At 39.2% G+C, this 25,971-nt stretch overlaps 1 protein-coding gene across 1 annotated transcript; it reads right to left on the bottom strand.

Moving 5' to 3' along the window:
• Positions 1-1,885: 1,885 nt before the first annotated feature.
• Positions 1,886-25,933, bottom strand: LOC138376216 (zinc finger protein 33B-like). Its single transcript, XM_069460312.1, has 5 exons — positions 25,874-25,933; positions 24,100-24,158; positions 16,650-16,776; positions 16,252-16,347; positions 1,886-3,958 (listed from the first exon to the last, which is right to left on the bottom strand). Exons 2-5 carry the CDS (start codon positions 24,112-24,114, stop codon positions 2,013-2,015), a joined length of 2,184 nt encoding a protein of 727 aa, XP_069316413.1. The 5' UTR covers positions 24,115-24,158; positions 25,874-25,933; the 3' UTR covers positions 1,886-2,012.
• Between the last annotated feature and the right edge of the window lie 38 nt (positions 25,934-25,971).

The following is a 25,971-nucleotide window of genomic DNA, read 5'->3' as shown; positions in this document are numbered from 1 at the left end:
TTGTAGGGGAATTTTGACTTGGAAAGAATCATACCTCGAAGTTATGCTTTAGATGATATTTAGATAAAATACTGGACTTTAGACATATAGAGATGATGCTGGAATGAGCTAAGACTTTTGGAGCTGCTGGGATGGAATGAAATGTATTTTGAATGCAAGAAGGACATGGATTTTGAGGGGCTGGGGCAGAATGTTATAAACTAAGTGTGTGCCTCCAAAATTCGTATGTTGAAGTCCTAATCCCAAGTGTGGCTTTATTTGGAGACAGGACCTCTAAGGAAGCAGGGAAGGTTAAATGAGGTTATAAGAGGGGAGCCCTGATCCAATAGAATTAGTGTCTTTATAAGAAGAGGTATGAGAGAGCTCATGCACTCTCTACATGCATGCACCAACGAAAGGCCATGTGAGACTATAGTGAGAAACTGGCTGCCTGAAACCCAGGAAGCCCTGACCCAAAATGGAGTTTGCCAACACCTGGATCACGGATTTCTAGCCTCTATAATTTGTGAGATAATAAATGTCTGTTGTTTAAGTCACCCAACAAGTGTGTGTTATTTAGTTACGGCACCCCAAGAAGACTAATACAGCATCACAAACAGCTCCAACTCTTGCTCACTCCCACTCACATAGGGTCTTCAAAAAACATACCAATGGGGGAAGAGACTGTGACCTTAGGATCTGAAGGAGGAAGGGTCTTGGCTAGTGAACTCTGGGAAGTGTTTGTCTTTGAGTTCCCCAATAACTGTTCCTTCAGCAGCAGGTATTCTTTGCCAGGCCATAAAGAGCCTCTCCCTTTGCATATGCAGATTGGTACTCACATTGCTTAAGCTTTCTCCACTAGCTCCCTTGCCAGTATGCTACTCAACATCTTACAGCTGCTTTAAGATTCCTAGAGTCTGAAATATCTATGCTTTGTTCAGCAAGGGTATTTTGGAATTATCCCTACCTATGCTATAGTCTTGAGAATTTCCTCTTGACAGGAAGGATGGAGCAATCATAGGGATGACCACATTTGCTGCCTCCTCTCAGGAATTGTGGTTGTACAATTCCTAATGTCCAATGGCTTGAAACAGCTATTTCATATATTATTTCATTTTTCCAATTATTTCATATATCTTGCCCAGTTTCCTAATTGTTTACATTAAGACAGCAAATGCTACAGAAGTTCATGGGTGGAAGCAAAATTCTTTTAAATAAATTTTCTGTTTAACTGTTGTACAGTCTACTATTCCATTTAGCTGAGTGTGAGTTTACAAACACACTGTCTGGATTCTTTATTGGGGAGGTGGTTTAGTAATAATGGCAACACATATATATACATACCAAGAGAGTAGCAAGAAAAATTTTAGTACACAAATTTACACTCCACAAATATTTTATTTAAAATATACATTTTGTTCTTGTGGCTGAAAAAGACAAATATTAGTGTGGGAAATTTTAAACACACCATAAAAAATATTAAACTACATGTACATTTACATAAGACTATGAGTTCCAGTAAGAAAATCAACACACACAGTATTTCTCTTATAAAGCACACTCATGTAACTCAGCGGCCCTTTGCATTTGTGTTTACTACAGTATTTACAATTACTCAACTTAAATGTGCTTTTCAATTACCTTCCTACTACACAATGATTATGTGTACATAATACTTACAGTAAAATTTTCGTATCATATCAGAAACAAACATATAGTATATTTCTAGAAGGGATTTTTTATTCTCAATTCCCAAATGGGTATATTTCTAGTCAGCTAAAACCTCTGATATACAATCAAGAATAAATTATTTTGAAAGCTATAATATAGTCAAAATATTCATAAGATATTTCTAATATCAAATATCTGCTGCTCATTGAGAATGGTACTTTATTTCTGGGCAAGGTGTGTTTCCTATTTATCCAATTTCTTCCCTTCACTACATCTAATGTAAACTGAGTAAGTCAAGTAAGAAAAGGTACCTTGACTTTCAGGATGTCGACAGGGATTTCATCTCTCTGCACTATCTCAGATTAGTGAATTCTGGTAAGAGGCTTTTCCACATTTGTAGATTCACAGGATTTCTGCCTTCTGTGTGTTTTCTGATGTGCTGTGAGACATGACTTCTGGTGGAAGGTTTTCCCACATTCATTACACCTGTAGGGTTTCTCCCCTGTGTGGGTTCTCTGATGTACTGTGAGGGATGATTTGTGGAAGAAAGTTTTACCACATTCATTACATGTATATAGTTTCTCTCCTGCATGAGTTCTTTGATGTTTAGTAAGAGCTGATGCCTGACTAAATGTTTTGCTGCATTGAATACATTTATATGGTTTCTCCAATTTGTGTCTTTTCTGATGTACAGTAAGGGATGACTTCTGGGAAAAAGTTTTCCTACATTCATTACATTCATATGGTTTCTCCCCTGAGTGTGTTCTCTGATGTACTATGAGAGATGACTTCTGGAAGAAGGTTTTCTCACACTCATTACATTCAAAGGGTTTTTCCCCTGTGTGAGTTCTCTGATGCACAGTGAGTTTTGACTTCACTGAGAAAGATTTCCCACATTCCTTACATTCGTAAGGTTTTTCTCCAGTATGAGTTCTCTGATGATAAGTAAAGTTTGGCTTTTGGGAGAATGTTTTCCCACATTCATTACATTCATAGGGTCGTATACCTGTGTGTATCCTTTGATGTACCATCAGGAATGAATTGTAAACAAAGGTTTTTCCACATTCTTTACACTCATAGGGTTTCTCCCCTGTGTGAGTTCTCTGATGCACACGCAGATTTGACTTCTCACAGAATTTTTTTCCACATTCATCACATTCATAGGGTTTCTCGCCTGTGTGTGTTCTCTGATGTACTGTGAGGCCTGACTTATATCTGAAGGCTTTCCTACATTCAATACATTCATAGGGTTTCTGTCCTGTGTGTATCCGCTGATGAACTTTCAGTCCTGACCTATTTGTGAAGGTTTTTCCACATTCGGTACATTCATAAGGTTTCTCCCCTCTGTGTATCCTATTATGTACTATGAGTGATGACCTGTGGCTGAGAGTTTTCCCACACTCATTACATTCATAGAGTTTTTCTCCTATGTGTGTCTGCTGATGTTTAGGAAGAACTGATATATGCCAAAAGGAATTCCCATACTGGCTATCATCAAAGGTTTTCTTTTCTCCATGTGTTTTTTGGGGAGAATGATTTGGTTTCTCAAAGATTTCCCCACCCTCATTACATTCAAAGTTTGTTTCTCCTTTGTGAGTTCTTTCAGTATGAGTGGGGAGTGACTTCTTGCCAAAATTATTGCTACACTCATAGTATTTCTTCCCCGTGATAACTCTATTGTATTTATTTAGAGTTGGCTTCTCACCAACACACCTCCTCCCACAGTCATTAAATTCATAGTGATTCTTCTTTGTGTGAATCCTCTGATGGACAAGAAGGTTCAAATCATCAGAAAAGGCTTTCTCGTGTTCATTACATTCACAGGGCTTCTCCCATAAGCATGTCCTCTTTTGGGTAATGAAGGCTGCCTCTTCATGGAAAGCTTTCCCACGCTCATTATATTCAAAAACCTGCTTCAGAGTTTGAATGTCCTGATGCTGAAATAGGTCCTCACTCTGACTGATGGCTTTCCCACTTCTATCATGTTCAGACGGTTTCTCTCTGGCATGGAGAGTCTCATGCCTTGCACAGAGCGGCAATTTATCATGTGCACTGAACGCAAGTTTCCTTACAAAGGAGTTTCTGTTACTAATGATTAATTCTGAAATATTCAAATTCATTATACATGAGTCATATTTATCAGGTATTTTTCTCATTGGAACAGGGTTTGTGTCCACACTAAATGTTTCTCCTAATACACTATTTCTCTCCTTAGTCAGTGTTCTATTGTTGACAAAATCGACTTTCCACAAATGCTGGTCTTGGTTTTCCTGGCTCTTCTCCATCAGGTCATCAGCTTTCCAGAATTCTAGAAATGAGAATAATTTACCATACCTTACAAATGTTAATACATTTCATGTAGAAGGGGACTTAATATACAAATGCCCCAGCATAGCCCAGTCTTCTGGTCTGAAAGTAACCCTGAGGGTGTATACCCCGCTCCCTTAGTATTGGACACAACAAATAACCTGCAGTAGTGGAAAACAGGAGATGAATCTGCAAATAAAAGCACAGTAATTTGGCACTTTCGAAAACCGGATAAAGTGAAATAAACAAAATACAACAAACAAGGTACTTTTGAATGAATGTTTGAGGAATGAAGAGGGAAACAAAAAAAAAAAGCAATGAATAGTAGGTAGAATTGCAAGAAAAATTAGTAGGCAACAGTGTTGAGGGTCAATAGCAAAGGAAAATTTAAGTTTTGAGGAAGAAAATAAATATCTAGGTCCCACCTCCTGCCACAGAATCCTCACTAACACACATGCTTCCAATCTCTCACTACTCTTTTCTGTTCTATTCACCAACACCAAATTACAATATGTGAAAGCAATAATTTCCCACGTTCAAAAGAAAAATCCTATTGCCCAGACTGTAATTCTCATTCTAGCTGACTCACATGGAAAGCCGGTGTCAAAAAAATAGCATACATTTAGGCTACGGAAGCAAGACCAGCTGCATAGTTTTATTTTGCTGTTGTGTCTTCCTTTTCTTCTACCACAGTTGTTCATTAATGAACTTGTTAAAGCCCTATTTTTGTCAATTTGCTTATTTCACAAAGTCTTGCCCCTCCCAGGACCCTAATCCTTCACTTTTCCTATACGTAAAAACTATATATTATTTATTTATTTCAGCATTTCTGGTTTCTCTGTCCTGTGTGAACTTTAAAGATCATAATTTTCAACCTAGTCTTAGAATCTTGATTAATCTAAACACAGTTAATCCTCATGATTCATGGATTGCATAACTGCAAATTCATCTACTCATTAAAATTTACTTGTAAACCCAAAATCAAGACTCTCGGTGCTTTTGTGGTCACAGGACATGCACAGAGCACAAAAAAATTTCAGTCGCCCTGACACACGTTCCCAGTTGTGAACAAGGCAATGCTCTACCTTCTCGTTTCATTTCTCATACTACAACTGTTTTCACTGTTTAAAATGGCTCCCTAGTATAGGGCTGAAGTACTGTCTCTAGTGTTCCTAAGCATGAGAAGGCCGGGGGGTACCTTATGGAGAAAATATGTGTGTTAAATAAGCTTTATTCAGGCATAAGTTGTAGTGTTATTGTCCATGAGTTCAATGTTAATAAATCAACAATATATATTAAATAAGGTACCTTTAAAAAGAAACTCACATAAAGCAAGATTATGTATTGATCAGCTGACCAAAAAAATGTTGTGGGCAGAGGCTGGAAGGAACTTAACCTTATACTTCTCCTAGAAGCAATGGTTCAGTACTCAGTAATTCAGTGCTTGTGGTGACTTTCTAGAACATAATTACTGTGAATCATGAGAATCAACTGTATCTTTTTATCATGAAAAGTTTTGACTGTGACAGCTATCATCCTGTTGCTACCCACATTTGATACAATATTACCAATTCTATGCTCAAAACCTACAACATCCCTGAGCCTACTGTCCCAAAGTACCAAGAAATAAAACGGATAATGTCCTCACTCTTACAGACCAAACCTGACAAGTGGATTCTATTTGCTGTTGGCAACCAGTCATTCTTCATGGCCACAATCACTATCCTCTGCTTTCCACAACCCAGAAAATGTGTCTCCTATGAGTTGTTCATCCCCAACCACAGACCTGCATTTATATCCACCCACTTGGGTACCACACCTTTCAATATTAGCCTTACCTGGAAGCTGGATGGCCTTCAAGAAATGGCAACTATCCCATAATATCAAGAAAATTCTTCTTAAACCTTTCCAGTTAAAAGGTTAACTGTATCACTTGATATAGCATTACTCTGTAACAAATATTCCTTCTAAATGAATTTTAACATATTTTAATGCTACTTTTATTCTTTTGTCACAAATACAACCTAATCTCCTGGCAGGTATCACGACAGCCCCAATTTCCTTTAAATTATCTGAACGGATAGTAAATTCATGAACATATACTAGTAAGTGGTATATATCACAATTTCTTCAAAAGCTATTTCAAAACACAGACTCCCTGCCAATTTAATCTAATAATTAAGAAGCTGAAGATTTTGACTTGATCATTTCTACCCATAAAGAGTTCCTTGGTTTTTTGAATGAATCAATATGAGAGTTCTCTCCTTCCAGGTTATACAATCAACAAAATAATCATCAAGTATCTATTGTACGTTACGTAGCAGAGGAAGAGTAAAAGAGGAGTCATTGGGGGTATCAAAATCTAGCTAGAAAAAGAAAACTCAGTCAAGAACTAAATCTGGTCGGGTATCAGAATATATGACCAAATCTTAACTACAGTCTTTAAGTATATAGGAATAATGTAGTCGATGGATATTTCATGAGAAAAACCAGAAAACCTGAGTTCAAACCTAAAATGTATGTAACAAGAACAGCAGCACTGTTTCAAGCACTTTTCACCTATTGATTCATTTAACCATCTGGACCAAGAAGATACACACTGGAATGAAAAGTGCAAAGAAGGCAGGAAGCGCTATGGTTTGAGGAACATCTAGGAGACAAATAGAGAAAAATTATTTTGGTCAGGCTAAATGTGGCCATATTTGATGCTCATTAAGGAGGAACTTACATTTTAGATATTGGGTAACAGGAGCAATCATAGGTTTATCCTGTCAGGCTAGTATCAAGGTAAATCAGATGCTTTAAATTTTAAAAAAGTCTGATCCGTATTATAAAGTAGATCAATCAAAGCATGAACCTAAGCACCCTCAGCGTGTGAGTGATGTCAGTGGAAAGTAAGAATATGAGGAAATTTAAAAGACACTTTACAAAAGTGAAACAAGAACTGCAAGAGAACAATAAGAGTGTGATAGAGCTGAAACTAAAAATTTTAAAGGGATTTTATTTCTATCAGTTACAGTAGACCTAATGAATAAAAAAAATGGGAAGTGAAAATTTAAGATTTGTGAAGTATAATTTTATTTTTTAGCTTTTGCTATATTGAGACAATGGGACTAGAACTCAAGAGGGATTTAATGTAGGTAGGTAAAATACTGTAGGACTCTAGAGCAAACAGGACAAATGAGACAGTGATGTAATTTGGGAGTGATAAGCTTCAAGTCTTGTGAACGTATAAGAGAGCCATGGATAATGCACTTAGAGAATTACTACATGACAGAAGAACAGAAGGTGCATGAGAGAATTTTTAAAGATGCATAGAAGGAAAAGAAAGAGTCCTGGGAATCACCATTCATCCATCCAACAGATACTCTGTTAAAATGGGACAATTACATGCCGAGCTTTGTTCCAGGTACAGAGTACAGAAATCTAAGCACGGCAGACAAGATGTGAATATGTACTTCATGGAGGTTAAATTGACATCAGTTTAAACCAGGTGCTGACTGAGACCTCTAGGATACAGAAATGCCTCCCCCTGGGACGTGAAGAAAGCACTTGACCAGGAAAAAGAGGGCCACAGGGAAAGGTGGTCACCAAAAACATAAAATTTAGGTGTCCCCCTTTATGGCCACTGAAGACAATTGAGAAACCTGCATGGCATTGGTGTGGGTAGTGATGTACTCAGGGGACATAAATTTAATCAATGCCTGTGGCAACAGTAACACCCAGAAGGGGGTCCACTTACTACTTTGTTTCTGAAATCAGAATTCTTTGAGGAGCCCATTATACCTCCTAATTAAACCAGCTGCCTGGGGCCTAGATGGGAGGTAAAATTTACATTTAATATCCTTTCAAAACCTCACCATTGAGTATTCTGAGAAGTGCCTTGGTCACTATCAGAAATGTCGGGTCAGTAAGGTGTGCCCTGGTGAGGCCTTGTATTCGGCCTAAGTATATGTATAGGCAACTTGTTACTTTGATTTAGATTATAAGTATCTGTGAGACAAGAGAATCCCAGAGGTCTTTACCCCAAAGGGGTCAATTCTTAGGCAATGGCCCAAGAGATTGTAAAAATGTACCCATAGAGCCATTTGCTGGCCAGAGCATCCGGTGCTAGGAAGACTGCCTGAACATGGCCACTGGTGCTGAGCTCTGATCTTGCGCTTGATCAGGGGCATCCCAGTTAAACGGTGGAAAGCAGCAACATTCCACTGAGCTTCACCATGTGTAATGGTGGTAATGCCATCTAAAAAGTCTAGAAAATCCCATTTCTGTTCACTCAATTAATCTCAAGGGGCTCCCCAGGTAACCCAGAAGTTTGGGAGAGGGAGGACCTCCTCTAATACCAGTGCATCTGGCAAGAGACTGAGGACAAAGGAAGGCACTCCCTCCTGCAGGTGAGGTGTGCCACAGGGCCCAAGTGTGGCATAATGGGCAGCTCGGTACGGAGGGTCACAAGCTCAGGACCCCTAAGAGCCTCTATTTCCAAGAGAGCTCAGTATCTAGGAAGCAATTGCTATTCTAATGGTGCATGGAGCAGTGCCAAGGAGGGCAGTTTCTGGCATCAGAAGCTCGGGAGCAATTTAAGGACCTCATGGGGCATGAGAGGAAGCTGTTAAAGCCCCTTCAGCAAAGGAGTCTGAGGGCACTAATGGGACTCCTGTTGCTTTACAATGTGGACAGATTCTAGAGCCTTTTGTTGAAATGAACCCATTCAAGGTGGGCCAGCTTGCAAATAACAGCATCAATGAAATTAAGTAAAACTTGTAACTGGGGAATATGTTGCTCCAGACCCCAAAGAGAACTGAAAGATACTTGTATTAATGTGGGTGCTGAGAAGGTCAATGGCTATTAACAGTGTCAGGAATGGAATGGGCCTTGGTTTACCAAATAATTTTCAGGAATTTAACAGAGGTGGCAGGTCCTTGCACTATGTGTGGGGACCCCTTTTTGTGAGCTCCTTTTTCAGTATTTCTATGTCCTGAATGAGTGTGTCAAATGATTCTTCTCAGAGGAAGATGTCATCAATGTAACACTGCAGCTGTACTCATAGAGAAATTTGAATGCAGTTAAGATCCTAACTGCAGAGACTGTGAGTGATGACAGGGCTGCTGAGGTACCCCACGGGTAACTATGGCTGACAGGCTGTTGAAATGGGCACTGAATAGAACATATTAGCAAAATATGTGTCAACTGCTGATTAGATGGAGTAATTTCAATAATATTGGGTGTTGGGTATGGGGGCCTCAATCCAGAGAATTAAGGCTACAGTAATCCACCATGAGGGGCCATTCATTCTTCCAGGTTTAAGAGGCCAAATTGAGCTGTTAAATGCAGATGTAGTGAGGATGATCACCCTTTCACACATTAGATTTTATATAATAAGGCCTTGTTTTAATTTACATTTGCCCTATTAACTATTTTAACTAAAGTTTCTGCAGGGTCCAATTTTGTTAAGCCAAGTTGTTAACTGCCAAAGACTTAATTTCATTTTAATTTATTACTCACTGATTCCACTATGGGATATTTTAAGGCAATGGGTACTACAACCATGGGGAATTTAGGCAAGATGATAGTTAAGCTGAGGCACACCTGTTTAGTCTCTACTTAATACTCACAAACTCCCCTAATACTATACTACCTCATTTAAATTTAGTGGCATCCCAGTTACAATTGTAATTTGAGCCGCACTTATTAAGGCCATGAAGGTATGCCAGTTGGCAAACCTCAGCACATGTTCTGGTTAGTTCAGAACTGAAATTGTAGAGGTACAAAAACCAATGAGAGCCATTTTATCTTTTTATTGCACAAATTCTTTTAGGAAATTATGAAATTATAATTGGACCAAACTCTGGATCTTTGTTTTAGGGAGTTTATATTATTTTATATTATTTCCTTCCTACCTTATAAAATATAATGTATATTTTATATTATATTGTTTGCTTCCCTGTGTCCAGCATTCTTTCTTTACTCCTCCCCCCATCACTGAATATACTTCAGGAATGCGGGTCCTTTTTATCCTGCTCATATTTGTAAATTTCCTCCTCCAGAGAGCCTCAAATCACTATCACCAGGACTAGGGGTCTCCCCTTCCTCCCAAAACAACGGTTGCTTTACAGGGTTTAAGGACCCCAGGGTTAAGGTGGACCTTCAATTAACCACTTCACTGTGCCACAGGGTGACCCTGAAGATCAATATTGTTGCAACAGAGGCACAGGCAGCAGAGTGGTGCAGCGGAAACACGCCAGGCCCACAGCCCAGAGGTGGGTGGACTGACACTGTCTTTGGCAACAGTCCCCCCTTTTCTACAACGAAGGTTTTTTTATTCCTCTTTCTGTATAAACTTCTTCAGAATCTTTTGGATTTCTAACACATAAAAGTTTTGGCTTTCAGTTTTGGTCTCTGTCCTCTCACAATGTGTACATCCTGGGTGGTAACAGGGGAAGGTACAGGAGCCCAATGGCCCACCTTATAGACAGCTGCCTCTTCTGACAGGGAGGGCCAGTCAATCGCCCCAGGGTGAGGATCCAGACTCAGGAAGGTCACTTTGTGTATGGCCTGGGTGGGAGCCAACAAGGCCTGCCATTACAAGATTATCCCTTTGTCTTGCTGATAAGCATCAGTGCTAAGCAAAGCCCAAGTGCCCTAGCTAGGAGTTCTGCATGAGGACAGCAGTTGAGTTACCTCCTCCAGTGGAAGGGGCTGGTAACAACGCTCCTTTCTCCTTTCTTCTTTCATCAGCCCCTGCACCATGGGCTACCATGGATGTCCAACGTGATACCCTTGGAGGTCAGGAGAGCACGCTCAACAGCAGCAAGGGAAGCAACAGCACAGGAACAGGCAAGGCCACTACTCCTGCCTGAACAATTCTCATTAGGCAACCAGAGTGCCACGTTAAATTCTTCCTGGAGCAGTGGTCTTCTTCCTTTCCACAAACTTCACAAAGGGCCAGACCTGTCCTGGGCGGGGGGAGGGGGCATAATCACAGATATCACCTGTATGGCTGCCCCAAGCAGCCAGTGACAGTTAACAGAATAGACAGTAACAAGAGAGATCTGGCCTGACTCTTGGTAAGGTAAACTCAGCCACCAACTGAGTAGGGAGCTGTGCTGTTGCTGCCTTTACAGGAGGGAGCTTCAGAAACCACCTCCAAACACAGGCCAAACCTGAGAGGACAGCATACCGTGGTATGGCCAATAAAAACAATTCTCATGTTGGGGACAAGAGCCTTCTAGAGTGGGAAGAGACGATAACAACTGACAAAGACAACACAGAGCTATGTAGGCCAAAGCATAAGCCCATCAGCAATTGGCAGTTGGGTCACAGGTGGCCTTTGCTATATCACAGAACCCATTAATTAGCCAACAGCAGTTAATTAAAGCTCACCAGGTGCTCTTGGTCATTGTTGGACCATCCTGTTCATGATGCCAGTTGTTTTAATCGCCTCCTCTTCACCCCATTGGTGAGGGAGGAATTCCCACCCTCAAGTTAGGGGATGGCTGGAACACACTCAACACCTAATAGATGAGATTGACAGCAGTTTATTAGTCACATATACTCACAGCCCAGGAGAGTGGGACAATGCCTGAGGCAAAGCCACATGGGATTTCACTTGGAAATAAGTGAACAACCAAGGGCTAGGGGAGGCAGGCTTTGTACTATCAAGAGAGCGGGATGCCCTAGTTCCTGTGGCAGGATGTGATTGGCTTGTTTGAATAACTCCCAGGGGAGGCAGGAAACTGAAATGCACTACTCAGCGATGAGCAAGAACTGTGCCTGGTCCTCTTGATAAGGAAGGCTGTTTGGCTCAGGGACCTCATTTGCAGGGGCAGAGTGAGGAAGAGAACTTACAGTTCCTCCATCATAAAGAGACATGCCTGACAAGAAATGCTAAAAACCCTGCACAACGAAGTCAAAGTACACTAGACATAACTCAGATCCAAAGGAAGAAGTAAAGAACACTGGTAAAGCAAACTACGTAGATAAATACAAAAGTCAGGAACTTGATGATACTAAGTGTTCCCTATCTCCATATTTATGATTTCTTTAATGTTCTATACATTTTTCTTTTTTTTTTGAGACAGAGTCTCACTCTGTTGCCCAGGCTAGAGTGAGTGCCGTGGCGTCAGCCTAGCTCACAGCAACCTCAAACTCCTGGGCTTAAGAGATCCTACTGCCTCAGCCTCCTGAGTAGCTGGGACTACAGGCATGTGCCACCATGCCTGGCTAATTTTTTCTATATATATATTTTAGTTGTCCATATAATTTCTTTCTATTTTTAGTAGAGACGGGGTCTCACTCTTGCTCAGGCTGGTCTCGAACTCCTGACCTCGAGCGATCCACCCGCCTCGGCCTCCCAAAGTGCTAGGATTACAGGCGTGAGCCACCGTCCCCGGCCTTACATTTTTCTTATTTTCTCCATTCAAGGCCTTGCTATTGTAAGTGGTTTGAATTGTTTGAATTGTGTTTTCTAAAGATTACTGGTACTTAGAAAGGTAATAATAGATTGTATATATCAATCTTGTATTTAGCCAACTTGCTACATACTCAGACTATTTTTAATCATCTGTCTGTAGATAACCTTATTTTTTCCATAGGACAACCACAGCATCCATAATCAATTTGGCTTCCAATGTTTGTAACTTTTATTAACTTCATGCTTTATCTCATTACTTTAGTTAGGGTCCCCAGAACAGTATTAAATAGTAGTGATCAAAGTGAAAAAACTGACTTTTCCCTGATTTGAAGGGGAATGATATTTGACACAGGCTCCAGTCAGTTGCCCTTTCTAAGACTGAGGAAGTTTCCTCCTATCCTATTTTAATAGATGTTTTTATCAAAAATAGAGCTGATTTTTCATCAGTTGTTCCTACATTTGTTAGGATGATGAGGGTATTTATTCTTTAAAGTATTAATGAGGTAAATTACAACCAAATACATGCTAATGTTAAATCAAGTGGGTTGTTTTAAAGTCATTACTGGGTACAATTTCCTAATACTTTGTTTAGAATTCCTAATTTTGTAACTATCCTTTCTTTTTCTCACCTTGTAAGATTTTTTAATCAACATTATATTGGTTTCATAGTAAATTCTGGGGAGTGTTCCTTAACTTATCTGAATCTCTAGAAGAACTTGTATGACATTAAAATGATCTGATTCTTAAAGATTTGATAGAAGTTGCCTAGAAAACAATCTCATAATTTGTTTTCTTTCTTGAAAGATTTTTAACAACTGAGTCAATTACTACAATGATTTTGAAATTATTCTGACATTGTATTGCTTTTCTTCCGTTTAGGTAAATTCTATTTTCCTAGAAATTTTTTCATTCTAAGTTTTCAAATTTATTAGCATGAGGTTCATAATGTTCTCATATAAACTGTTAAAATATGTACTGACATTGCAGTTATGTTCTTTTTTTCTATTCCTAGTATTTTATAATCTATTATGAAACATTTTTAAACATAAATGAAACTAAAGATAACAGTATAAAGAATGCTCATGTACCCCTCATCTGCTTTCAACAATTATCCCTATTTTGTAACCTGTGTTTCACATATCAATTCACACACACACACACACACACACACACATGCATGAATGGTGGGGAAACATTATAGCAAATTTCGTACAATTCAGCAATTTATCCTAAATATCCCAGCACACATGAGAGAATGATATTTATTAAAATTGGTACATTATTAATATTTTCCAATGCATTTAATTGTTACTGCATGCTGAACTCTATATCCTTTTATTGTTCTAAAATTATTTGTGTTTCAAATTTTCTAAGTTTTTATAAAGAATTTTATGCTTGATTTATCAATAATGGAAAGGGATATACTGCAATCTCCCATAAGAATGGTATATTTGGCAGTTCTCTCTATAGTTCTATCAAATTTTCTTTGAAGCTATTTTTTTTTTCCCCATTTAGAGACAGGGTCTCACTCTGTCACTCAGGGCAGAATGCAGTGGCACTATCATAGCTCACTGCAACCTCAAACCACCGGGCTCAAGCAATCCTCCCACCTCAGACTCCAGAGTAGCTGGGACTACAAGCAAGCACCAGTATGCCCAGCTAATTTTTTTTTTTACTTTTTGTAGAGACGAGGTCTCGCTCTGTTGCTCAAGCTGATCTCAAATCCTGGCCTCAAGCAATCCTCCTGCCTCTGCCTCCAAAAGTGCTGGGATTACAGGCGTGAGCCGCCACACCTGGCTGAATCTATTGTTTTAGATCTAATTGTGGCTGGGCGCGGTGGCTCACACCTGTAATCCTAGCACTCTGAGAGGCTGAGGCAGGAGGATCGCTCGAGGTCAGGAGTTCAAGACCAGCCTGAGCAAGAGGGAGACCCCATCTCTACTAAAAATAGAAAGAAATGACTTGGACAGCTAAAAATATAGAGAGAAAAAAATTAGCCGGGCATGGTGGCACATACCTATAGTCCCAGCTACTCGGGAGGCTGAGGCAGAAGGATTGCTTGAGCCCAGGAGTTTGAGGTTGCTGTGAGCGAGGCTAACGCCACAGCACTCTAGCCCGGGCAACAGAGTGAGACTCTGTCTCAAAAGAAAAAAAAAAAAATAGATCTAATTGTTATTTCTTCCTTTGGTGATGAAACATCTGTCATTACATAGTGACCATTTTTATCCCAGTAGAGATTCTTGTCTTAAACTGATTTTGTCTGATATCCATTTAGATATCCTAATTCTATTTTCTTTAGTATTTGACTCCGTATATTTACTCCTTTTAAATTCTGGTGTTTCATGTTTAAATGTTTTAGGTATAACTCACAAAAAGCCTACAGCTAGCTTTTTAAAAATCCAACTTGATTATTTCTGTCTTTTATCAGGAGAATTTAGTCCACTTTCACTTACTGTAATTATTGAAATATACAGAGTTATTTCTTTTTTTTTTCTCTGTGGCTTTTGTATGTTCTACACTTACTATCCTTTACTCCCTGCTGCTTTGTTACCATTTTGGGGTCTGATTCAATTTTTCCTTTTTTTTAAAATGATTGTTTTTTATTTTCTATTTTCTCCGCTTCACAAGTTTGAAAGTTACAGTTATTGTGCTGCACATTTTGGTATTTACCCATTAAATTCCCACTATGCATATTTAACATGCCTTCAGAAAAATAAAAGGATTTTAGAACAGAAGTCTAATTAACCACAAATTGAGCTACATGTTGTTTTCCAGTATTTTGTTTTTGCCCTTTTTATATCCAACCAGTATTACTTTATACAGAAAACATTTTAGATTTACCTATATCCTTAACCCCACACTATTTCTCCCCATTTTCTCCCAACTGAATAAATTATGTCTCTAGGTATCAAGTGCTACTTTTTCTTATACTCCAAAACAATCTAACAAATCCTATTTGGGGAACACCTTCAAAATATATCCAGAAACCATATACTCCATAACTCCCAAGCTAGTGTAGGCCGCCTCACCCAGCAATGATGGACCACTGTTGCCCACCCTCCCATTCTGCTACCTCCCTCAGTGACATTTTCTCTTTACAGCAGATCCTGTCACTTCTTTGCTCAAAATCTCCAATGCCTGGAATATTCAGAGATCACATGGCTCATATACTCCCTCAATTCACCTAAATTTGTGTTCTGATTTTTGACCGCAAAAGGGTCTTTCTAAAAACATTTGCTAAAATATCATACCAATTTTACTCTCTTCCAAAACAAAAATATAATCATAATAGCAGGATCATTGTATGTCCACAACTCATAGTCATAACTATTATGAAATTAATAAACTAATACCTCAATGAATAAATGATATTCAATTAAAATGATAAATAATTAAAAGAAGAAAACTAATAGGGGCTGGTCCAAAGGTAGTGAGTTATCTCACTTGATTGTTCACAGTCAGTTACAGATTGAACTCCTTGTTCTACTACTTTCCCCCCTCCTCACTACTGCACTTGACTGGTCTTAAAAATAAAAATAAAAATAAATTAAAAAAAAAAAGAAAACTAATAGGGAGAGAATAAATAAAAGATCTAAAATGAGATAGGCAAGAATTAGATTTTTGTAAACTCTAAGAATGTTAAATTAGTCTAAAAAACTCAAGTGAAAACCCAAGCTCACTCAGCTGTGAGAGCATTACCCACAAGTATGTTTTATTTAGCAAAGGAAAACAAGCCAGTCATTCTAGGACACTTTGAAAGTAGTGCCTCTAAAAAAAAAAAAAAAAAAAAAAAAAAAAAAATTCCTAAAAAAACCTCAAAGGGCCAACAACTGAATGGACCAGATCTAACATTACTTGGCTTACAGCTGTTACTAACTCACCCGGGTGGCTCTGGCATGGGGACTCTTCCTCTACTATCCATGGCTCCTCTCCTTGCTCCAACTTGAAGACCACCTCTGGCTTGGTAATGCAACACCCTGTGAATGGAAATGACTCAGGACTTGGGCCAGACTTATGGGTTTCAGGGCCTCTGAAGAAAAAAGGCACAGCTTCGGGAGCTGTACGACAATAGGGCCATTTAAGCTTTTCACTGGGAGAGGGGGAAAAATGTTTATAGTGACCAAAAAGGATCAAATCACATAATAGCCACAGCCCAAGGGTCATGTTTGAACCCTAAATTTCAACGATGAATATCATTAATCTCTCCAAAGATCACATATTATCAGCAGCCAAAAAAGAAATGAATGCTATTTGGAATTACATAAAACACAATCCTCACCCACTGAGACGAGGTGGCTGTAGTTCTCCAGCATCACATCCCTGTACAGGGTCCTCTGAGCAGGGTCCAGGTGCTGCCACTCCTCCTGGGTGAAGCTCACGGTCACATCCTTGAATGACACTAATACCTAAAAAAGTATATTTGTGTTCATTTTACAGTGACCTGAACAGACAGCATGCAATGTTTGGGATCTAATACCTTGTCATATTCACTGTGACATCTAAAGAGAAAAGGTCACACAGTACACCTACAGTGTACTTTATTTGGCATTATATGTTGTAGGAGAACAAATCACAGAAGTAGCCTAACCATGTATTAATATCTTGATTCACAAAAAAAAAAAAAAAATCTGAGGTTCCCCAATGTGTCTGGAACTGCCTTTCTAGGGACATAAAAATGAATTTTTAAAAACCTTACTCATCGTATCATTGAGAGACATATTTAAAAATATATTCCATACTAACTCTACTGTCCCATGGGAGAAAAAAAAAAGAAAAAAAAATAAAGAAAAAAAAAATAAAAATATATTCCTGCAATAAGGTTTTGCAGAAGAAATGCTAGAAGAATCTAAAAGACAGTGGTTGTACAGAGAAGTGTCAAATTCTATTTTGTATATGAGACTGAGCCACCTTAAAGAAGTAAAGCTTTGAGTCCAGACAAATCTGTCATGTGTTCTCATGACTAAGGACCAATAACAAAGCAAACGCCTAGCGGCACTGAAAACACATGGCAAGTCAGTGGAACTACAAATAGACAGTTTGGTGGTGAAAGGACTGAGCTATAATCAAGATACAGATCCACAAGCAAAATCAGGAGCAAGATTTTAAGTAATCTAGGACTAACTCCTTCCCCACAACGTTTTATAAGTTACATACAGATATGCTAGTTCTTTTCTCTTGACATGCTGATTTTCTTAAGTACTCCCTAAGGCTGCGGTCCCCAACCCCAGGGCCACAGACCAGTATGTGGCCTGTTAGCAGCAGGAGGTTAGCAGCCTGGAGGGAAGCTTCTGTATTTACAGCCTGCTCTCCTATCACCGTCATCACAGCATAAGCTCCACCTCCTGCCTCCTGTCAGATCAGGATTCTCCTAGGAGCTCAAACTGCATGTGAGAGATCTAGGTGGTGCACTCCTTATGAGACTCTAACGCCTGATGATGTGAGGTGGAGCTGGGGCAGTGATGCTGGCCTGAGAAGCAGCTGCAAATACAGATTATCATTAGCAGAGATTTGTCTGCACAATAAATGTAATGCGCTTGAATCATCCCCAAAGGAGTCTCCCCACTCTCCCTCCCCCAGGGCCATGGAAAAACCATCTTCCATGAAACTGGGCCCTTGTGCCAAAAATGTTGGGGACTGCTGCCCTAAGGTATATACTGGCCACTTCAAGATCACAACTGCATTACAGAGGAGCCAAAGAAAAGGTAAAGTAAGTCCTGGATGTATATGTCCAAATTTGCATTTTCGAGGGAATGCTGGAAAGAGTGGAGAATGGCTTAAGAGGAAACTCAGGGCAAAAACGAGAGGGCAAGATGACCACCTATAGAAAGGTGCTAACAATGGGCTGGAGTAGGAAACCAGCCTGCACCATTTTGTACAGACTGTGAGCTAAAAATAATCTTTGTTTTTTACATTTGTTTGTTTGTTTGTTTTTAAGACAGGGTCTCTCTCTGTCAGCCGGGCTAGAATGCAGTGGCACGATCATAGTTCATTGCACCCTCAAACTCCTGGGTTCCAGCAATCCTCCAGTCTCAGCCATGCCCAGCTAATTTTTCTATTTTTTTGTAGAGACAGGGTCTTGCTCTTGCTCAGGCTGGTCTCAAACTCCTGGCCGCAGCCTTCCAAAGTGCTAGGATCATAGGCATGAGCCACTGCGCTACATTTTTAAATGGCTGACAAAAAAACCAAAAGAATGTTTTGTGACATACTATATATGTAACCATTATTTAAAAATTTGAATTTCAGTGTCCATAAATACAATTTTATTGGAACACAAGCATGTTTGTTTGTGTACTGTCTACAGGTGGGTGCTTTCATGATACAACAGCAGGGGTGAGTGGTTGCCACAGACCCTATGGGGCACTCTCACTGCTGCCTGGCACACCACAAATCACAGACAAGGATGCACTTATGACTTCACTGCATTGCGAGTGCTGGGCCCAAAGCCATACTGTGACATTTTATTTTTTATTACCAGTGCATATCGTGTCAAAACAAGAAAAGTAACTTTGAATGTCACATTTTGAGGCACAGTGGAGTGTGCATTATTTTCTTATCTAATTAGATAGCAAAGTATTGTGTTTATTATGCAATGACACCATAACTGTGCTACAAAAAACAACATATGGGTTGACATTACCATACTAAGCATTTAGCACTATTTCCAACTCTCAGGAAAGTACCAGTCAGAAAAATTAGAAAATTTGAAACACAGTATTTCATCACAGCAGAATTTCTGAATGTTTTATTTGTTAGCCAAGCAAGGAAAGCCACTTACCAATGGTGAGTTAATTAAATCACATTTGATTAAAATAGCTAACTAAATGAGTCTAGAAAAAAATAAACTTGTTTAGGACAATTAGCCTCTCAGTGAGAAAAGTTGCTCAAAGGGTTGAAGACACTGGAAGCAACATCAATAGTTCAAAAACAGGCCGGGCGCGGTGGCTCACGCCTGTAATCCTGGCACTCTGGGAGGCCAAGGTGGGCGGATCGTTTGAGCTCAGGAGTTCGAGACCAGCCTGAGCAAGAGCGAGACCCCGTCTCTACTAAAAACAGAAAGAAATTATATGGACAGCTAAAATACATATAGAAAAAAATTAGCCGGGCATGGTGGCGGATGCCTGTAGTCCCAGCTACTCGAGAGGCTGAGACAGGAGGATCGCTTGAGCCCAGGAGTTTGAGGTTGCTGTGAGCTAGGCTGACGCCACGGCACTCACTCTAGCCCGGGCAACAGAGTGAGACTCTGTCTCAAAAAAAAAAAAAAAAAAGTTCAAAAACAAAGCATATGATCAAGTGGTTTTCCTCAATTCTTTTTTTTTTTTTTTGAGACAGAGTCTCACTCTGTTGCCCGGGCTAGAGTGAGTGCCGTGGCGTCAGCCTAGCTCACAGCAACCTCAAACTCCTGGGCTTAAGTGATCCTACCGCCTCAGCCTCCCGAGTAGCTGGGACTACAGGCATGAGCCACCATGCCCGGCTAATTTTTTTTTGTATATATATATTTTAGTTGTCCATATAATTTCTTTCTATTTTTAGTAGAGACGGGGTCTCGCTCTTGCTCAGGCTGGTCTCGAACTCCTGACCTCGAGCGATCCACCCGCCTCGGCCTCCCAGAGTGCTAGGATTACAGGCGTGAGCCACCGCGCCCGGCCTTCCTCAATTCTTAATGAGTCAAAAGATGTTACTAATACTGTTCAGTTGCTATCGTTTATTCTGAGTGTTAATAGTGAGCCTGATGCAACTGGAATTAGTCCCTATAACTAGTCTGCATGGAACTAAAGAAAGAATATTTTCAAACAAGTTGAAAAAACATTAATTCAGTAAATCCTGAAGCAGAATATATAAGATGTGTCACAAATAATGGTAATGAAAATATGTGCAGAACATTTTAGTGGGACAAATTTATAAAGTCTATGAAAATGTAAGGTGTCTAAAGCCTATGATTATTCATTGTATTATTCATCAATAGGCACTTTGCAGAAAATCTTTGAACTTCACGTGTAATTGAACCAGCAGTGGCAATGGTGAGCTTCATACATTCTCATGGACTTAACTATCATCATTTCCATGAAATACAGTCAGAAATAGAAGATGAATATCTTGACTTGTCTTTCCATACAATAGTCCAGTAGCTTAACAATAGTAAAATTTTATTGTGACTTTTTTTAGCTTGGGGTTGAAATTCAAAATTTTCTGAATGAGAATGTCCTTCAACATCTATTATATCAAACACTGAACATTTCTAATTATCCTTTGCTGAAGACTTAATTTTGTCTCTTACTGAATTCAACCTAAAATTACAAAGCAAAACAACACTTATACAAAGCTTATACTATGATAAAATCATTTCAACAACTAACATTATTAGAAACACAAGTAAGGTCAAGCAGCATATCTCATGCGTCAAAAGTTAAAAGATAGAAGTGAGGTCTCCATTTCCAAATTATAGTGGATATATTTTCAAAGCTCCAACTACAATTCCAGCAGAATTTTCTGGACCTCGCTGCAAATCATATGATACTTCCACATTTTAAAATCCATTTAACTGTACAATTAAGGAGATTCCACCTAACCTTCAGTTGGAAGTGATTAATCTGCAATGTAACGACATGCTAAAAGGCAAAAAACCAACAGAAGAATCAGAAATAATTCTATAAATGACTTACAAGTAAGGAATATGCTCAATTAAAATCATGTGCTTGTCACTAGAACTACCATACAACCCAGGAATCCTTCTTCTGGATATATACCCAAAGGAGATGAAATTACCACCTCATAAAGTTATCTGTACTCCCCTGTTCATTACAGCATTATTCACAATAGCCAAGATGCAGAAACAACCTAAATGTCCACTGATGGACAAATAAAGAAAATGTGGAATACATACACGATGGAATATTATGTCCTGCCATTTGCCACAACACAGATGGACCTAGAGGATATCATACTAAGTGAAATAAGCAGACACAGAAAGAAAAATATTACATGATCTCACTTATATAAGGAATATATATATTTTTTAAAAGCTCAAATACACAGATATAGAGAACGACACAGTGGTTACCACAGGTCAGGGTTCTGGAAGGAGGAGGAAATGGGGAGATGTAGATGAAAGAATACAAAATAGCACATACATAGGATGAACACGTTTAGAGATCTAACATACAAGTTAATAAAATTATATAAGGGATTTTTGCTAAGTAAGTATATTTTAGCTGCTCCTGTCACACAAAAAAGTAACTATGTGAGATGGTAGATATGTTAATCTGCTTCACTACAGTAATCATTTTACCACCTATATGTATACCCATAACATCATGTTGTAAACCTTGAATATATACAATAAAATGTATTTTGAAAAATAAAATAAAATCATATCCTGTGGACTGGTATCAGTAATTGGTAGTACCAATCTGTGTGAAACATTTTTTCAAAGATAAACTATGTAAAAGCTCATTGAAGTTGAACATTACCAGATGACAATCTGCAACAGATTTTGATGATAGGGAATACTAATGAAGAATCCAAATTAAGCAAAATGTGAACCACTCCAAAGGAATTCCATTTTTCTCATTAGTAGACCTGTATTATAAAACATTATATCCAATCATTATTATATTTTGAATCTCACCACTAAAAAATTGGTGCAAGTTTTGTTTTGTCTCTTGCTCATTAAGTCCTACATAATATCTTTGATTTTATTTTTTGGCAAAAAGCCTAAAATATTTGCTATCTGGCTCTTTACAAAAAATGTTTGCTAACACCTGGAAAGAAGAATTGATCCAACAAAATAAGACAATAAGAGATTTTTATCCCACATTCATGGTGCAAAAACAAAGATGGAGAAACTGTCTCCCGGGGTTTCTTTTTTTTTTTTTTTTTTTTACATAAGGTACTTTGTTAGTATGATTATAAACATTTAAGATATTTAGAAGACTATCTGGCATAAAATAAACACCACTACATTTTAGCTTTTATTATTTCAACAATTTCTGTAAATTTTCTCTGGACAAAAGAGTAAAATATTCTGTTTGTGTAGAAGACCACATGATAGCTTTCTTTGTTGATTTTTATCTCCTTGATGTGTCAGAAGTTGAAAGAGGTATCTTACCCCTCTCAATAGTATGTTTTTTGTAACCAAGGTAGCACTTGCTTCTGTATTTGGCTATAAAAAATGCTTTTACCCTCTTGGCCAATTTTGCTATTTAGCATTGTGTGATACCTATTTTCATACCATTAAGGTCAAGGTTAAGACTGTAAGTTCCACTTTGATATCAATAAGGCTGCTCTTGCTTCCCTTTTATTGCTTTTGCCTGAAATGTTTTGCCCACTTCTTTGTTTTACTTCCTTCATTTCTGTTTTAGATCTATTTCTTAAAAACATAATATGGCTGGATTTTGTTTTTTTAAACCATTATGATTACCTTAGATAAGAAATTCACCCATTCATATTTTTTGTGATAATTTATATTTTGTTTTTGTTCTACATCTTGGTTTATCAACTATTATATTTGAGTATAACATAATATATGCATTTTAATTTATACCATTAACACATTTTTTCTGTTTCTTTACTTTTTCTGACTTGTTCAGAAAAGAAAGGGCTGAAATGTGAATTAGCATTACAGACACAAATGCCAGAGGGCATAACTCTGAACTGTCTGAACCGCCTCATAAATACAGCCTAAAGAGGAAAAAAAAAATCATTTACTGAAACAGCCTGCAGATACACTCAACTTCTTCCTCCAGATACTCTACATTTTATCCCTATATCAAGCAGCAACATCAGAAAATGGTGTAAAGCAGTGCTGTCCAATTTGGTAGCCATGAGCCATACGTAACAACTAAGCACTCAAAATGTTGCTATGTAACCTAGGAAATACATTTATTTTTAATTAAATTTCAATATCCACACATGGTTAGTGGCTACTCTACTGCGTGGCATACTATACTGGACTACAATATTTTGATTCTCTGAAAACCTATATCCACCTAGTTTTCCTTAGTGCTAGAGTCCTCTATTCCCACTGAAGAACTACTCAATGAAAGAGGCCACATTTCTTTTATTGAAGTTATTGGAAGGTTGTACAGTTCATTACCCAGAGTATAAGAAAGGAACATTTTTATTTAGACTTCAATCCCAGGAAGTCTTCATGCCCCATTAACAGTCAATATGGTTTTTCATTATGGAATACGTAAATCATGTAATAGACGTCTACATTTTGTCATGGCTATTAAAGAGATCAGAGACAAATTTGCAGCTCAATTGTGAAAACTCTGGAAGATCATAAAACGCATACTTACCTATACATTAAATTATCTTGTTTTCTTTTTTTTGAGACAGAGTCTCACTTTGTTGCCCAGCCTAGAGTGCCATGGCATCAGCCTGGCTCACAGCAACCTCAAACTCCTGGGCTCAAGCAATCCTTCCGCCTCAGCCTCCCGAGTAGCGCCACCATGCCCGGCTAATCTTTTCTATATATTTTTAGTTGTCCAGCTAATTTCTTTCTATTTTTTTAGTAGAGACAGGGTCTCGCTCTTGCTCAGGCTGGTCTCGAACTCCTGAGCTCAAAGGATCCGCCCGCCTTGGCCTCCCAGAGTGCTAAATTATCTTGCTATTGATCTGCTACTATGTATTTTCTCTATTGATATCTATTTCTATATTTCCACTCTAGTGACCCTTAAAAGCCTCACACAAGACATTATAAATAAAGTTGGTAATAACAAATAACTCACCTGGGATCTGCCCATTTTCTGCTGGTCTTGGAAAAAGGTGGAGAAGTGTGAAGGTAATGCTGGGGAAGAAGGAAGTAAGAATGAAGTCAGGAGGAATCTGGCCTGCCTTGCAGCTCCTGGATTCAACTTCCTAAAATGCTCCACAGAAGAAGCAGTTTGAACGATGTGGAGACATATATATGACCAGATCATATTGAGCTCAGATGTCCAATTTTTCACTGGGTGAAAGTAAACACATGTATCCCAATGATTATTAACAATTTATGTCCCTCTCTGAGGCACATAAAAAATTTTAAATACAACCAATTAATAAATTACACAATACTAATATAGAAACAATGTCTTCATTAAAAGTAATGTGGTAGGAAATACTGTTCACATTGTTTATCTGTTTTTCTATGAATACTGGGAATATTGTTAAACAATTCACAGAAACTCTGGAAAACAGAATGATTACTTTAGTATAAGATTTTTAAAAAATATTTGTTGTCCTATCTTGATTGCAATTTCATAATCTTTTGATAAGACTTGTTTTAACTGTGCAAAGGAAACAAGAAACTCTTGTCTGTATCAGTAACAAAGGAGTGACCTGTAACAATCCATTGACTCTCTCAGGCTCTGCGTTTTATCTTTCAAATGAAGCAGAAATAGACAAACCTCTACACTCTTCTTGCACTAGCATTTTGTGATTCTAAGATCAGAATAAAGAATCAAAGTATCCAGATGTCAAATACATGGATAGACATCACATGTGAGCTCAGACTCTGAAAAAATGTCAGTGGAGAACAAAAGAAATGTGGGCTGTTCAGAGAGGTTAAATTAAACTTCCTCAGCTCTGGTGAGTGATCCCTTCCCCCAGGCCAAGAACCACAGAGAAGGGACGCTTCCTGTGCAACCTGCCCCTAATTCACCCCTCTCCTGCTCTCCAGGCATGGAGATGTCAAGTCTGAAGTCTGAAGTCATGCTCACTTAGGGCAGGTGAATCAAAAATAGTTTCTGGCCTTGCAAATCTAAAATCTGTTCCTTTGGAGACAGGTCCCTTCCACTTCCGCTCTGAAGCTCTGGTGAGAGGTCTAATGTTTCAGGGGGTTTCTCCCAGGTGGGATACCTTCCCTCTCAATTCTCTAGAACTGCTTTGTTCCAAGGGAGATAGGACCCTGGCCTAGAGGACAAAATCATTTAGCAGGAATCTTCAGATAGGGTCCCGGTCTGGCTCTCTGGGAGGTCGCTGTCCCCTAGAATCCCGGGCTAGCTCTTCTATAAGCTCGAAGCAAGATAAGACCCTTGGGCTTCTGAGAGGAGTCAGACCTGTGCCACCTGGGGCTGTGAATGACCCGACGCTGGCTGGCTTCTGGGCACAGTATCTTACCAGCAGCATCAGATTGGGCCAACAGATCTGGACTTCAACTCCCTCGCCCGCTAGCTATGTGAACTTGGGTAAATGATCCACCTCTCCGTGCCTGTTTTATTTGCTAAAACAGGTGGCTGTGAAAATTCACCGAGATACCAAATGAAAACAACACCCGCTTAACCATTAACTACCAGATACGAGGCTAAATGCTTCACACATGGCATCATTCAGAGGGCAGAGAAGCCGGCCGGGAGCCGGGTCCTCTTCAGGGAGCCCGCTGGGGGCGGCCCTCCGCGGGGACAGCGCCGGGGGTCTGCGGCGTACGGCCGCGCTTTCCCCATGGCCCGGCCTAGCCGCCCCCGACGCCTGGTTGGAGCCCGCCAGCTCCGGTCCACACGGGCTCCCCGCTACTCGTGCTCCTACCTCCACGCAACCCCGCAAACCCCACGGCACGTCGAGCGCGCAGCTCAGCGGCCAGATCTGGACAAGCCATAATCGCACACCGGAAACAGCAGTGCCGG

This window comes from Eulemur rufifrons, chromosome 28, assembly GCF_041146395.1.
Source record: "Eulemur rufifrons isolate Redbay chromosome 28, OSU_ERuf_1, whole genome shotgun sequence".
Lineage (NCBI taxonomy): Eukaryota > Metazoa > Chordata > Mammalia > Primates > Lemuridae > Eulemur > Eulemur rufifrons.
This window is presented reverse-complemented; position numbering and strand designations above follow the sequence as displayed.